Source organism: Microtus ochrogaster, unplaced genomic scaffold (assembly GCF_000317375.1).
Source record: "Microtus ochrogaster isolate Prairie Vole_2 unplaced genomic scaffold, MicOch1.0 UNK46, whole genome shotgun sequence".
Taxonomy (NCBI): Eukaryota; Metazoa; Chordata; class Mammalia; order Rodentia; family Cricetidae; genus Microtus; species Microtus ochrogaster.
This window is the reverse complement of record NW_004949144.1, coordinates 2,806,820-2,822,758: the sequence shown is the minus strand read 5'-3', so window position 1 is coordinate 2,822,758 and position 15,939 is coordinate 2,806,820. Positions and strand designations below refer to the sequence as shown.

General features: G+C 38.2%; 1 protein-coding gene across 1 annotated transcript; it reads left to right on the top strand.

Annotated features, from left to right (window-relative positions):
- Positions 1-1,585: 1,585 nt before the first annotated feature.
- On the top strand, positions 1,586-15,701 carry LOC101993212 (C-type lectin domain family 2 member E-like). Its single transcript, XM_005369227.2, has 6 exons — positions 1,586-1,776; positions 9,124-9,249; positions 10,681-10,743; positions 12,746-12,930; positions 13,856-13,962; positions 15,312-15,701. Exons 1-6 carry the CDS (start codon positions 1,689-1,691, stop codon positions 15,427-15,429), a joined length of 687 nt encoding a protein of 228 aa, XP_005369284.1. The 5' UTR covers positions 1,586-1,688; the 3' UTR covers positions 15,430-15,701.
- The last annotated feature ends 238 nt before the right edge of the window (positions 15,702-15,939 follow it).

Here is a 15,939-nt window from a genome sequence, read left to right as displayed (position 1 = left end):
CTCTTCTCTACGGCCACAAATCCCCCTCCCCATCTCATTCTCTACCTCTTTCCCAAGACTCTTAGAGTCTGGCTGTAAGTTGATAACTGGGACTCTCCACTATCTTGAGAAGGCAGAGGCTCAGGACTGGGTATGCATGCTTCTCATTGAGTGAACACTTATTCTTCCTATCATGTTTCTTTTTTTCCTCCTTCTGACTTCAGGCTGTCTTTTGGTTGTAAGGTAAGATTTTGACTCTATCACAGGAAGGAGGTCATTGTACACGGAAATAGCTGCTATTTTAATCAAAGTATATCATCAACCACTGACCAGGACAATAATAAAAGGGTAAGGGCATATCAAAGTCTTAGGAGGGGAAATGGTGGCCCTTGCTCTTTCTTTAAAATGACACAGGTTACCCGGGAACAGGAAATGGGGTCAACAGCTGATTGAGGTAAGAGTACATCCTGTATGACGTCTGAATACGCACATTTTAAACTACTTACCTAACTTATGAACTCTAGGAATTGACCATTTTACCAAGGAATCTGAATGGCTCTGTCTGTTTCCTCAGAAAGGAGTTTTTCCGGAAAGGCCTCTTAGTAATGAAGAAGTCACCTGGAGTTTATTACTAAGTGTCGTCAGTATGGATCTGCATGTTTACAAGGTTCCTTGGTGATGGCTGGGACATGATTCTTTCCAATCCAGTGCAGCAAAGTCTTTAGCAAACTATGCTCAGGTTTTAAATAGTGAGGAGCGTTATGGGGTGACATAGTGGTAAGGAAAGAGATTTGAGTCTTGGTGCTTCCCAAAGGGTTTGTGATTTATGTTTGACTGGACCTTTGAGGATGCTTGTACACAGATAAATGGAGGCATTATTTCTGGTGTCTGTTCCCTAACTCCAGAATTCAGACTTGCTTGTCAACTGCAGTATTGTTGGTTTGTGCCATAAGTCATATAGAAGAAAAGGTAAAGAAACACACCCCTTTATCACAGCTTGGGCAGAAAACATCCCATGCAGCTGGTGAAGCTTCTCAGGGGGGTCAGTCTTTTTTACTCTCCACGCAGAGATTTTTCATCTCTAGGGGTTTCAGGTACCTCTGACTCCAGAAATTTAATTGTTTTCCTCTTTCCTCTTTGCCTTCTTGTCATGGTCTTATCTGCCTTCATATATATGATCTGGAATTTCAGGCCTTATAGCATTACTGACCTTTAAACTGACATAGGAGGAGAAATCCAGGCCCAATGTGGGTTAATGTGTGTCTGAGGCTAGTCAGAGTTACAAAGTGAGACACTGATTCAATCAATCAATCAATCAATCAATCAACCAACTAAACATCCAAACAACTAATCAATCAATCAACAATACTTTCCCCACTTAATAGCAGTGACTTTCATCAAAGTAATACTTTTTTTTTTTTAAGAAGTTGTGATGAGTCTGGAACATTTACTGTTGTATAGTCCACTTAATTTCACTTCAGAGTGTCCTATTTAGTAATTCTGTTTCCTTCAGGAACAAAACGTTATCTACTGAGAGGTGATGTGTTCAGAACCGGTAAGGAGTGGTTAATGAGTCACAGGGACAGTGGGTTGTACTTGCAGAGTGCTTATTAGGAAACACAGAAACCAAAGCTTTGTCTCCCTCTCCAGGGTTTCAGGTTTCATCCCTCTTCCTTAGTTCAGGAAAGATTTTTCCTCTCAGTTCAGAGATGCCTGCTATAGAGGCTGAAGAGACTCCCATGAACATGCTAAAAACAGAAACATCTACCCCAGACCACCTACGAGAGGGAGACATGGGTATGTATTTAATGCAATTTGTAGCAAACTGAAAGGGAAAAGAGGAGCTTCATGGGGGTCTCACAGAGGAAGTGAACCTCCTGCCTGTTAAGCCTGCCATGGTAGGACTCTGTAGAAGTGAAATGATTGGGAGCCTCTGGTATATTAGTTACTCTATCAGACTATATAGTATTCAACTAGTCAAGAAAAAATAAATAATATAAGTTAATTACAATAGCTTAAGGCATAGCTTTTGTTTGATTTGGTTAGGGGGAGTTGCTTTTTTTATTTTTCATTATACATTTATTATTTGTTTGTTGTATTGTTGATTTTGGTGTGTGTGTGTGTGTGTGTGTGTGTGTGTGTGTGTGTGTGTGTGCTTTCTAGTCCACTCTTAATCTGGTAATTTGCACTCCTGTGAGTTAGAGGAACTTGCTATAGACCAGACTTCTTATGTCCCAGAGGGAAGGAAACTAAGTTCCCTGTGGGTCCAGGGCCTGGGGTTTGTGATGCACTGTGATTCATAGGAACGTTGGAGAGGAGAGAGCTACAGTGGCAGGGTGAGCGACCTCCTCCTCCCCTGCAACAATTCGTCCACACCCGCGCACACACCAGAAGTGCTCTGGCATTTTCACTTTGTGGAAAATTATGAAAATGAAGAATCTTGTGTGATTTCTGTTCCAGTCTTTAGGGAAAAACAACTGTCTTTTGTGTTTGAAAATGTCCACTGCATTATTATTTTTATTTATTTCTTCTCTTTTCTGTTGCTTTTATTTTTCCTTGTTTGCTTGTGTAACTTAATGAAGGAATATTGGATTTTCTGAAAAACAGCATTTATACTTTCCAAAAAAGCAAGTTAATAAAAATGTAGATGTTTTTCAGCTAGATCAAATATTCCTGTAACTAAAAACATTTTCGTTCTCCCTGTAGATTCCCACAAACAGACCCCACAGTTATTTGAAACAACAAGGCACAAGTTGCAGATTTATCTTGCTATTTTTTAATTTTTGTATGGACTTGATATTTTCCATAATAAACTTTTAGAGTTTAATTTTGAAAAAACAAAACAAAACAAAAAGAAACAAAACAAAACAAAAAGTAAGGAAAGAAAGCAGTAAGAGTTGTCAGGAAGAAAACAGCTTCTGGTGACTTTTAGCACACCAAAGCCCATGCTGACCTCCAGGCTTACTCAGTGCCTGTGGCCCATCTCAGCTCTTTGCAATCTGCCTCCTACCCTAAACTTCTCCATATCTTGCGCTTCTCTGCCCCACCTTCTTGGTGCTCTATGGTCCTGCCATGCTTTCTCTTACACTTTCTTTTGGTCCTCACTTTTATCTCCTTCTCTCCTGGTCTCACACAACTTCCCTTCTCTTTCTCTGTGGCTCCCCACTTCCTTTCTCTCCCCCATCATGAGAGACTCTTGCAGATTCCTCTGTTTGTACTCTTCTTTATGTCTACAACAAAAAATTTCCCCTTAATCACACCATTGAATTTATGTCATGTTCACAAACTTTTAGAACACATGTAACAATGAAGTCTCCATCATAGTCACATTATAGACCCAGACCCCACCCCATTACCTCTGTGCTCTTCTGTAGACCCTCCTTTCCTCTGTACCCAGCCTATGGCATTTTTGCTTTTTCAGCTCGTACACACTTGCTTTCCAAGAATATCATGTAGCTGGATCCCTGCAAGAATCATGCATTTGAGAGTCATCCACAGTTTCACAGCTGTGTGTCAACTATGAACACAATTGCTAGAGTAGAAGAGATTCCAGAACATGACTGACTGAGGCATGGGCTATAGATAAGTCAGAGCATGTATTTCAAACCTGAATACAAAAACAGTTTTTCAAACATGTCAGGGAAACCTTACAGGAAACTGGTGGGTAAGAGAGTGAGCAAAATGAGAGAAGATAGTCGGAATTTCTCAGCAGAAAACCAGTGCTGTGAGGTCAGCTTCTCCAAGTAAACTACAAATGGGCTGAGTGGGATTTTGTTGCTGTGTGGGATTTGGTGGTGATGGTGGTGGTGATGTGGTTCACACATGAGCTTTGACTCACATCTAAAGTCAATAAAACAGCTACCTGTATTTGGTTATCTCCTGCTTTTCTGTATGTTTCACAGATTAAATCCATGATATGAGGCTTTAATATAATACATATTTATCCAATAAACTGCTTTGCTGGCCTGAGGCCAACTGCTTTTGGTGCCAACTACTTAAGGGTTACTTAAGTGGGGAACAAGGTTTTGCTTAAGACTCTCTGGGAACAGAAAAATGAGGAACATTTAGCCAGCACAAGAAATGGGCAAATGCAAGTCAGAGGTCCAGGTTTCTTTTTTATCACTTCCCAAGCTCTGAGTATAATTGTTTTATTTTGTCACAAGCTCGGGGATATTTGAGTTGTTGCAAACCACAGACTAAATTTAAAAAGCTGCTATAATACAGATAGGCTTTTTTTTTATGTAAACACAGGCATTTTCCTTAGATCTAGGTTGTGAGGTAAATGTATTCAAATTTTAGCAAAATACTAAACTATATTTCCCCCAAACATAGGTAATACCGAGCATTTTTAATGGATATATTTACTGTGAGTGTGTCATTTTTATTGGTATATTTTTTATTTTTAAAAAACAATGTGGGTTTATAATGTGTGTGTCTGTGAACTGTAAAATGGGCAAAGTGACATTTCTTTTTTTTTATTTTTATTTACCAAAAGAGTGTGGGGTGTTCCTCACAAGGCTCATACAGGACAGTGCTGTTTCTGATTGGTTACACGATGGCAATTCAATTATTCAGAAGGATGGTAAGAGGGTGGGAAGGAGGAGAGAGGAAGAGAAAAAGAGAAGGAAGGATTAACTCTCCCTAGAAGATAGGATTCTTCCTTTGCTTACAATTTTAGGGAGAGGCTGCATTTATCCAAATATTACATCTAAGATTGAGACAGAGTCTTCCTACCAGTCTGTCTTCTTTTGCAAAGAGTTTGAAAGAAATTTGGAATCAAAGTGACATTTCTTAGGTAGAGAAAGGATGGTATCTTTTCTACATATGATGCTAAGACAGTGACTTCCCATAGTGATGATTCATAACTTATCCATTGCAAAATAAATGATTCAAAAGTGGATAAAGATGGAAACATGAAGTCTGAGGTGGGATTCCCCTCTGTATGCTATGAATATGTTCTTTTTTTTTACCATTGGTTAATAAAGAATCTGCTTTGAATCAAGTAAGGAAATCCAAGCAGATATAGAGAAGGAGAATAGGTAGAGTCAGGCAGATGCCATGTTCCTTCTGACAGATAAAGACACAAGAACCTTATTAGTAGGCCACAGACTCATGGTGATACATAGATTAATAGAAATGGATTAATTTAAGATATAAGAACTAAATAGAAATACAGTTGAACAATTGGCTAAACAGTGTTGTAATTAATGTAGTTTCTGTGTGATTATTCATGTCTGGGTGGCCAGGAAAAGAAAGAGCCATCTCAGTTTATGAAAAGGTGCCTATGTCTGCCATGCATCCACATAAGACCTACAAAAGCTCAAAAGAAAACATAGTGCTTCTTGTTGCATGAGGAGGGTGGCCCTTTGTTTGTCCTGGGTGCCCAGCTAGCTTACACCTGAAATAACCACACAGAAACTGTATTAATTAAATCACTGCCTGGTCCATTATCTCTAGCCTCTTATTGGCTAACTGTTTTAACCCATTTCTATTAATCTGTATATCAACACGAGCTCGTGGTTTACTGGGAAAGATTCAGTATGTCTGATTCTGGTGGCTCCATGCCAGTTCTCCCACTCTGCTTTCTTTCTCCCAGAATTCAGTTCTGTCTTCTCTGCCTACCTAAATTTTGCCACATCAACTAGGACAAGGCAGTTTCTTTATTCATTATCCAATGAAAGCAACACACAAACAGAAGGAACTCCTACACCAGCTTCTAGACCCACAAAAAATGGGAGCCAAGTGCAGCTACTTAGTAGTCTCATGTCTTTTTTTTTTTCAGATAGGCTCTGTTTGGTGGCTGCAAGGAGAGGCATGTCTCCTTCCTATAAGAAATGGCTTCCTGGTTCATACTTATTCTTTCTAGAGGTCCCTCTACAGTTCACTTAAGGTTTGTGAGCAGAGTGATACAAGTTGCTTAATAGTGACATAGTCCCTCTGTGCCCCTGAAGCTGGGGCAGTCAGCATGGCTTTTAGAGGCATTGAACATGCATTCACCATTTTGGACTGGACAGAGTCAACAGGCAAAGCCATAGCATTAGTCTTAGACACTCATTCGAAAAAAAAAAAAAAAAACAAATGACAAAAAATTTTCTGGTCAAAAAATGATTACAGGATTTCAGATACACAATAAGACAGAATCAGATGAAAAAGACCTCTGAATGTGTCACAATGTTGGATAAATATACATGGGCTTAAGAGAGAGAGAAAAGAATACAGATAATCATAAATTAAAGGAGTAAAGATAATAAAATAAATATTAAAAACTGATAGAGTTAAAATTAAGCCATGTAATGATGAAAAATAAACAGAGAATGTGGATTATGTATTTATTGTGTTTTCTTTGAATTTCTTGACAGCAGAGAGATATTTGATTCTGGGGGCTGCTAAGCTAAACCAACATATATATTTACTTTAAAATTTGAGTCTAAGGATATGTTACTTTGGAAAAGATGTTCTCCTTTTGTTTCCACAGAAAATGGAAACCTTTGAAATCCTTCCTGGCTAATGTTGTTTAATGGAACAAGATTCCCCCAAAAGGTTTCTGTGAACCCTAAAAATACTTTGCCCAACAAATAGCATTTCTTTCGAAATTGGAAGAAAACAATGTCCAAATATTGTTCATTTCTCAGCCTCCCAGACTCCCGAAATAACCACACAGCTCTAATTTCTTATTGGCTAGCTTTTATATCTTAATTTAACCAATTTCCATTGTTTTATATTTTACCATGAGGGCAGTGGCCTACTAGCAAGGTTCTGGCGTGTCTGTCTCCTGTGGCAGCTCAATGGTTCTCTCTCCTCTGCCTCCTTTTCCCCAGCATTCAGTTTAGTTTTCTCCACCTAGTTAATTAGGTTCTGCCCTGCTATAGGTCCAAAGCAGTACTTTATTTTTTATTAAATATTTATTTATTATGTATACAATATTCTGTTTGTGTGTATACCTGCAGGCCAGAAGAGGGCACCAGACCCCATTACAGATGGCTGTGAGCCACCATGTGGTTTCTGGGAATTGAACTCAGGACCTTTGGAAGAGCAGGCAATGCTCTTAACCTCTGAGCCATCTCTCCAGCCCCAAGCAGTACTTTATTAAGCAAAGGTATTCACAGCATACAATGTGAGATTCCTCTCTGTATGTTGTGAGTAGGATTATTACATTTGGTTAACAAAAAAGCTGCTTTGGCCTATGACAGTGCAGAATATAGTAAGGCAGGTAATCCAAACAGAGATAGAGCAGAAAACAAGGTATAGTCAGATAGATTCCAGGTAGCTGCTGATGGAGAAAGACACTGGAAACTTACCCATAGCTCACAGTTTTGTGGTGATACATAGATTAATAGAAATGGGTTAATTTAAGATATAGGAGCTAACAAGGTATATGCTTGAGCCATTCCCCAAACAGTGTTTTATTAATATAGCTTCTCTGTGATTATTTTGGTCTGGCCAGCCAGGAAATGAAAAAGCAGTCTCAGTTTACAAGTTTCAAAACCCTGTGCCATTGTCCTTGGCTTCTCATCAGCCCTCACTGTTTGCCATGTTCAGAGAGTCTGGTTTTATCCCATGCTTTTTCAGTCACAGTCCAGCTGGCCTTGGTGAGCTCCCAATAGATCAGTTCCACTGTCACAGTGGGTGGGTGCACCCCTCGTGGTCCTGACTTCCTTGCTCATGTTCTCCCTCCTTCCGCTCCTCATTTGGACCTTGGGAGCTCAGTCCAGTGCTCCAGTGTGGGTCTCTGTATCTATCTCCATCCATCACCAGATGAAGGTTCTACAAGTTTCACAGGTAAAAAAGGATGTTATGTCTTCTGCATATGATGCTAAGACAGTTAGTTCTTATGGTTATGACTCATACCTCATTTGTTGTAGAATGTCTCAAAATGGACAACAGAGACAAATATGAAATCTAGAACTTTAAATCTATTTGAACAAGAAAAAAATAAAAAAAAATCTCAGTGAACTTTTGTCAGGCAGAGTTTTCTTTAGCTATACACAGAAAAATAAATTGGATTTAGAATAATGAAATTCCTCTGCTCTGGTTCCTGAAAAAGTAATAAAAGAATAAAAAATGTACTGCCAAGGGTTTTATATTTTATTGCTGATATTTTGTATTTTTTTCTATTTCTCAAAAGAAATTGTACCTACAATGTATTGAGATCTTTCGGAACCCAATGAAAACGCGTAGGAAGTGAATCAGAGGTTAAAAGCCCTTGTTGCTGCTCTTCCAGCAACTGAATATGAGCATGTTCCATTACATGTACAATTGTGTGTTTGATAGTGCTGTGAGAGCTACAATATTTATACATTTGTTTGTACTTGACAATTGCTAGTGTATGAAATCCTGTGCAATCCCACCTTACACACATATTTTCTTTTCATTATTATTATTATTATTATTATTATTATTATTATTATTATTATTATTACAGTCTCATCAGTCCTAACCAAGCAGGTCTCTTTTTATAGCTCTAAATCTATGTGTTGACTGAGTTTTCTGTCCTGCCCAGTTCCTGCAGTTTTTAAGCTCCAAAGAAACCACACAGAGGTCTACATTAATTATAAACAGCCTTGCCTAGTATCTCAGGCTTCTTATTAACTCTTATAACTTATATTATCCCATAATTCTTGTCTGTGTTAGCCACAGACAAGGTGGCTTGATACCTTTTTTGGTAGGGCATTCACATCTTGCTATGTTGCTTCCTCTATGGCTGGGGTCACTACTGCAGACTAAAACTTCCCTCTTCTTAGAAATTTCATTGACATGCCTCTACTGTCTGCCTTATTACCCTGCCTTTGCTTCCTGCCTGGCTACTGGTCAAGCAGCTTTTTATTAAAAATAATACAAGAGACAGGATAAAAGCATCTATGGGTGGTTTTTGTTGTTATTTCCTTTTCTCCATGATCTCCACTGTTTCTGTTTCTTGTTCTTTTATTGGTCCCTAATTCAATAACTAAAAAATCTTGGCAAAAAGTAGTGTTTCCCTTTCCTCTAATGTTTTGCAAGTTAAGGGTATCATTTATGGACCAGGAACTTCTGTGAATGGCATTTGCAAGAGGGGAGTACAAGCGAAATATATAGTTGATTCTGGGTAAACTTATTTTTTTCCCTGAAAGGTTCTTGAGGTTGATATTCTGATATTTATGTTTTTAGGTAAAAAGCAGCAAGGAAAATGTCTCAGAAAGAGCCCCACCCAGCCTCGTGTTAAGCTTTACTGCTGCTATGCAGTGATCATGGTCCTCAGTGTAGCTGTAATTGCACTTTCTTTTGCTTTGTCAGGTACGTGCTTCATTGTCCAAATTTTGCAACATTCTATCACATTGATGTGGAGGACCAAAAATGTGAGCCTATTTCCACCTTGCCTGAGGGTCAGAGAGTCTTAGCTTGCTAAAAGTTGTTGAAAAAAGTGTGACTACACACCCTGACCTAGGGTGAGCTTACTTGATCATTTTGACATTAAAATGTTCCATCAAGGTAGACCCAATCCCCTCTGACAAATGGTCAAAAAATTCAAGCATACTTCTGCTCCTTCTTTTGAAATAGGAGGTTTGACCTTGGGAGTCACTACCTTCAAGATACTTTGTCTAGGGTGGGTTCACTGCATAAACTACACAATGCTTTTTGGATTAATGGCTTGATGGCTCAAAATATTGAAGCAAAATTGCTCTAGTTGTCCTTTGAATTATGTTAAAGCAGTTTTTTGTGTTCTTACCCCTATTGTATTGGAATATAAAAATGTACAGAAAATTAAATGTGGGTGATTTCAGTATTCACTGGAACTCCTTCCTGTTACCATCTTATGTTTTCTTTTATTATTTTCACTCAAGTCTTCATATTTTTTACTAACTTTTCTAATCCCCTGCTCCTGCACTGGTAAGTAGTATTTTTTTCTGAGACATTCACATTTTCAGTTATACTTACTGATCACCGTGAGCCAGGCATTATCGGAAAGGCTCTAGAGAAACGTTTTCTCTGGGAATTTAGGAGCTAGCAGGAAGATGCACTGATGGAACAGCATGAGGTGTAGTGTGCATAGGAGATCAGGCTCAGCATCCCTGGGAAGATGGCATTCGGCACCTTTAGACAGAGATGTAGAAGACATATGTTCACCTAGGAAAACTATTCAAGGCAGTGAACAAAGACAAGAAATTTCAAAGAAGAAAGCTCAAGGAGGCTGATGCACCTGAGGGAAGTGAGGACAAGGAAGAGTTTTTGTTTGGAACAATGCACAGAACCTCACACATCATGACTCTTGGTTTCAGTTAACGTCTTCAACCAGACTCTGAAAATATTGAACATACCACTTCTAGATGTATGCCTTTCCCAAGCTTTTAATTGTGGACTGTTCAGAATTCTCTGATAAAATTTTGTACACCCTTTTTTTCATAGCTCACATAAATGTTTTGTGATACTGTTTTATAAAAATAATCTTTAACCATGTTGGTGAATATACACGGGACTATACCTGGACAAACAATTTTTAAAAAGTCTTAGTCAGTGTAACCTAAACTATTACACAGCTCTGAAAAGAGCAAGATGGAAAGACGTGATAGTTATCCTCGCTATCTGTTGTATTTGTCCTATTCGATGAAGCTTCAGTGTACAGGGTGTGAGAACTGGTAACAGTGACCACCAATTTCCTTCTATTAAAAATTTGTGTGGGAGCTATTTCTGATATTTATTATCTCTTATGAAATCACTTATTTCTAGGATTTAGAAGCTCTTCAAGAGGAGAAAAGTGTTCTGGTCCTGTAAAGGATAAAAATGTTGAAGGTATGACTGAAAAATTGTTATTCTTCTAAACTGTCCTCTGAAATTCAGAGCTTCTTACACACACACACACACACACACACACACACACCACATGTGTGCACACAATCACTCTATTGTGATAGGATCACAAATGAACAAATCACACAGCTCCATTAGTATAGCCACTCCAACACCTGTCAAGTCCCAAGCCCTACGTATCTCATTGAATGTATCTCATTGACATTCTATACAGTTAGAAGAGCTATTCTGAAATTGTGGAGTTTTTGTTATGGTTTTAGACTTTCACTGTCAATCATATTTTTATGCACTTATCCACCAAAAAAAATATGATAGGGCAGAAACTACAAAAACAATTGTCTCTATAACCATTTCTCACAACTTGCTAGCTCCTTGTTACATCTTGTTCGTCGTAGTCACCTTACACCACTCTTACTTGTTCTCCTGTCCATGTGTTAACCATGCCCACACTCACAGCTGTTCACACTGTATATCACAGGCTGGGATTGCATTTGATAGAATACCTGGGTATCTTTCTTTCTTATTTTGTGTGACCTAACTTGATAGCATACTTTCCTTAAATTACATTTTTTCTTTTTGGCTGAATAACATTCTGTTTTATATGTATAATACATTTAATTATCTGTTATTTGATGAGTATTAGGAGCAAGTACATTTCATTACTATTGTAAATAGGGAAGCAATAGCTATGGATGTACAGGTATCTCTGTAGTAGGACGGTGAGTTTGCTCCACATATGCTTAAGAGTGGTATAGCTGTGTCAAGTAGTATATTTACTTTAAACTTCTTTGAAAAACCTCCAGCTGGCTATATAAATTTGACTCCCACCAGCAGTTTATGATTGTCCATATTTTTGCACATTTTTTAACATCAGTTATCAGAGTTGCTCTATGATAGCCTTTCTGAGCAGCTCTATAAGAACCAGTATATATATATATATACACACACACACACACACACAATGTGGTAGAATTATAAAAGATTTGATATATAAGATTTATTTTGCCATGCCGATGTTTTACACAATGTCATTTCTCTATAGTAAAATTCAGGCAAGTGAGTTTTTTTTTTTTTTTAAGAAATAAGGAGGATGTGAAGTATTATGGGAAAAAAAGCTATAGGATTTCAGGAATCAGTAATAGTTCTTTAAAGAGTATAAGAATCACTGAATGAAGACCCAGACTCAAATAGTAGACAAAAACAAAGAACATTTATTTATTCAAGCATATGGGATCTACCACTTGTACAAATTGACAACCCGGAAGGAACAAAGACCAACAGTTCCTTTTAACGATAGCTAAGGAAACTCCAAGGACAGCTATGTCATTTCTAAGGTTACATTATAGTATTTTTGACTTATTTTTCCATATTTGGGCATACTTAGGAAAGTCAAAGTATGTCCTGTTCCAGGTATTATAGGAACTATTCTTTTTTGGTCATTGCTTTGAGATACTGTATTGCTTATTCAGGCCATGTACATGCTCTCTGCTCTTTCCCCCTTGTCTTTGTTGTCATGGGTGTTGTTGATTATTAGACCTTTGTTTAAGAAACTGAAACTTAGATCTAGCTTTTAAAATGGAGGAAGTTTAGATCTCTTACTCCCAAGGTGCTGATGGTCTAGAAATGATTTTCTTGCAGGGCATAGTGTTTTTAGTCACAGCACTCAGGAGACATACATAGCAGGATTAGTAAAGGCTCCAGACAAATACAATTCACACAGTGAGATCCAGCCCAAGCAAGGAACATAGCAAGATTCTGTCTCAAAACACAAAATACAAAGAAGAAAAATAAAGCATTTCCTCAGAGTCCACAGGAAAGCCCTGGGTTGTGGACCATCATGATATGATGTGTCTTCTAGTAATAAATGAGTAGAGCTATAGTACAAGCACATGCCTCAAAACTGAGATTTGCATGGGTAGCTAAGAGGATATGACATGAACACTTTTCTTTGTTACATCACTTCGTTGCACTGTCTGTATTTTAGTGAAAAAGGAAAATGAAGTCACAACACCCCCTGCACCATGCTTTGCCACTTGTCCAAATGACTGGATTGGATTTGGAAGCAAATGTTTTTATTTTTCTGACGTTGAGAGAAATTGGACATTAAGTCAGAACTACTGCATGGCACATGAGGCCCAACTAGCTGGATTTGAAACTCTGGAGGAGTTGGTAAGAAAGCATCAGGAATTGGTTTGTTGTTTGTTATGTTGAATGTGTATTGCCTTGTGATGGGAAGGTTAAAGATGAAGCTTGTGGAGGGATTCTACCCTTCCTCTTTTGTGAAGGACAAAGGTAACATATTAGTGTATGCAGTTGCTAATGTGGTTGCTTCTGACTGGAGCCCCACTCCAGAGACATGCTTTCTCCTTATTGTTAACCTGCATGACCAAACAATCCACTGAGATACATGATAATCATGGAAGTCTTTATCCATGTTGGCCAGTATTGCATACTGAATGTGGCAACTGTTGTAGTAATACTAGCGGCGGGCCGCCTCCCGCCACCCACCTAGCTTTACCCAAAATAATTACACAGAAACTGTATTCTCTTAAACACTGCCTGGCCCATTAGCTCCAGCCTCTTATTGGCTAGCTCTTATATATTGATCTAACCCATTTCTAATATTCTGTGTAGCACCACGAGCTGGCTTACCAGGAAAGATCTTAACCTGTGTCTGTCTGGAGTGAATCATGGTGACTGCCTGACTTGGCTTTTTTCTGTCAGCATTCTGTTCTCTTTACTCCACCCACCTAAGGGTTGGCCTATCAAATGGGCCTAGGCAATTTCTTTATTAATTAACCAATGAAAGCAACAGATTAGAAAGAAATCACTCCCACATCAAACTGTTAATAACTTGAAGACCAGGCTTACTAAGGGATGATTCTAGTCAGAAAAAAAAATGAGGGCCACCAATTTATTTTAGATTGTGAGTGTAAAATGCATACACTGAAATCTGATTATTGTGCTGGCTCCAAAGTCTATGACTCTCAGTTATAATCTGCTTCCATCCAGAGAGGAGGGTATAGGTCAGGGAGACTCAAGGGTCATTTGAAACAAAGAGACACATGTGTTTGCTTTTAATGTCTTATGACAGAATTTCCTGAAGACATATGCGTGGAAATTTCAGTACTGGATTGGCTTGCACAGAGAATCATTACAACACCCTTGGAAGTGGATAAACAGCACTGAATATAATAACTTGTATGTTTTCAGACCAGTTTTCTTTCTACTGTGTTCCTATATTGTGGTGTGTGAATTGTGCCTATGAGAGATAAAAATCAGTGTCATGTGATGCCAATTGTTCTAGAAAGCAAAAAACATAAGCCTTTGGTCTTGAGGTTGGCTCTGAGTCATGGTGTATGCTTATGTGCGAGAACCAATCCCCAGCAAGCTCTACATCAAATTTAAATTCTTTGAATTCTCAATGCTTTGGATTATATTCATTGTTAATAAGAGACTGATTGGCCAATAGCAGAGCAAGAAGAGATTTGGGAAGACAGACTGACACAGTGAGATTAATGGGAGGAGGAGCAGTTGAGTCAGGGGAGTCTTGAGAGATGCCAGCCAGCTCTCAAGCAAGCAGGATGTGCAAAAAGTGAGGCAGTAAGTCATGAATTATGTGGCAAAGCATAAATAGAAATGTGGGTTAATTTAAATGTAAGAGTTAGCTAGTTATAAGCCTGAGCTATTGGCCAAGCATTTATAAATAATATTAAATTTGGAAGTAGTTCCTGGAACAGGGAGTGAGAGGTGAGGACAGGAAAAATTCCAACTCCTTGATTTCCTATTTATTATCCATCATCTTCGAAGCATTTACCTAGTGTGATTTGTCTTGAAATCTTTAACATGATGATGGCATCAGGGGTAATCTTTTCTGTTCCATCACCAACGTACAATATTTCCTGCTGAGAAATGACCTTGTGGGCTGTCTACAGAACTGCAGATTTGCAGTGAGTGCCCTGAAACCCTAGAAAGCCATTGCAGATTGGCTCAAGTAGACTTTCCAGACAACTGTTACACAGCTGCACCTGTTCTCAGATACAGAGACTTCTGGGACCCTAGTAACCTCCTCTAAAGTCTCATCATTGAAGAACACTGAGACGGCTCCTGGGTATAAGCATAGATAGTAATTTTGAAAGGAATCATTTCACTGAAATGACAAAAATGACAGAGCCAGTCACTTTTATCATTAAATCCTTGTTAGTAATTGATTATGAAGTGGGGTTTCTGTACTTGTATACATGTATAAAATATGTCAAGGTAGAATTTAGTATCACCCTCAGTGAGGCAAACCATGGTACCAGTTCTTTTGATTGTGGCAAATGCCTTCTATGCACATTACAGGGTTCACCAATGGCAATGGTGTAGTGTTCAATCTGACCCCTGGGATGTAAAAGACATTAGGTGAAAAACCAGTGTCACTGATTTCCCATGGATTTTGCCTTTCTTTGATTCATACTACAAATAACCAGTAAAGTAGGGTGATATTTTATTTTGGGAGTGAATGCACTGCTGGCCTCTGTAGAAATTTTGTTTGTTTTTTGTTTTAGGGAACCTGTCCTAGGAGATGACAACTGGGCCATACTGTCTATGAAGGAGATCTCCAGTAACAAGAGCTTCGTAGAAAAATACTCTATTTGTAGCAAACCCAACAGCTACACATATTAGTATTCAGTGCCCAGTAATTTTTTATCTAAGGTAGAGAAATTGTCAAAGTATTTGTGAAAAACCTGTTATATCTTACCCATGGTTTATGTTACATTATATCAAATCAATTCATAATGTTTGATGGCACCAGGGATGAGAACTATCTTAGAGGACTATACTTTCAGATACTTGGGAGAGAGACCATAGATGATTGTACATTAAATAGGTGTTCAGGTATGAGTTGGTACTCATATTTTAAGCCTAAAGTACAATAAAATTTTTTGTGACCTCTACTTTTATGACCACTTATGAGCTTTTACTTCATTACTTCCTCTTTGAAATGCCTTGAATATTAAAAATGAACAGCAACTGAAATTCTGGAAATAATTTAATAATCACAGGAAAGATGTTTGTTGTCTCGGTCTCCAAATGGTTTTAGAAACAGTTAACTTTTTTTTTTTACAAAATTTAATGACCAACATGAATGGAGATCTAGGCATGATTAAAACTAATATCATATACACTGTAATT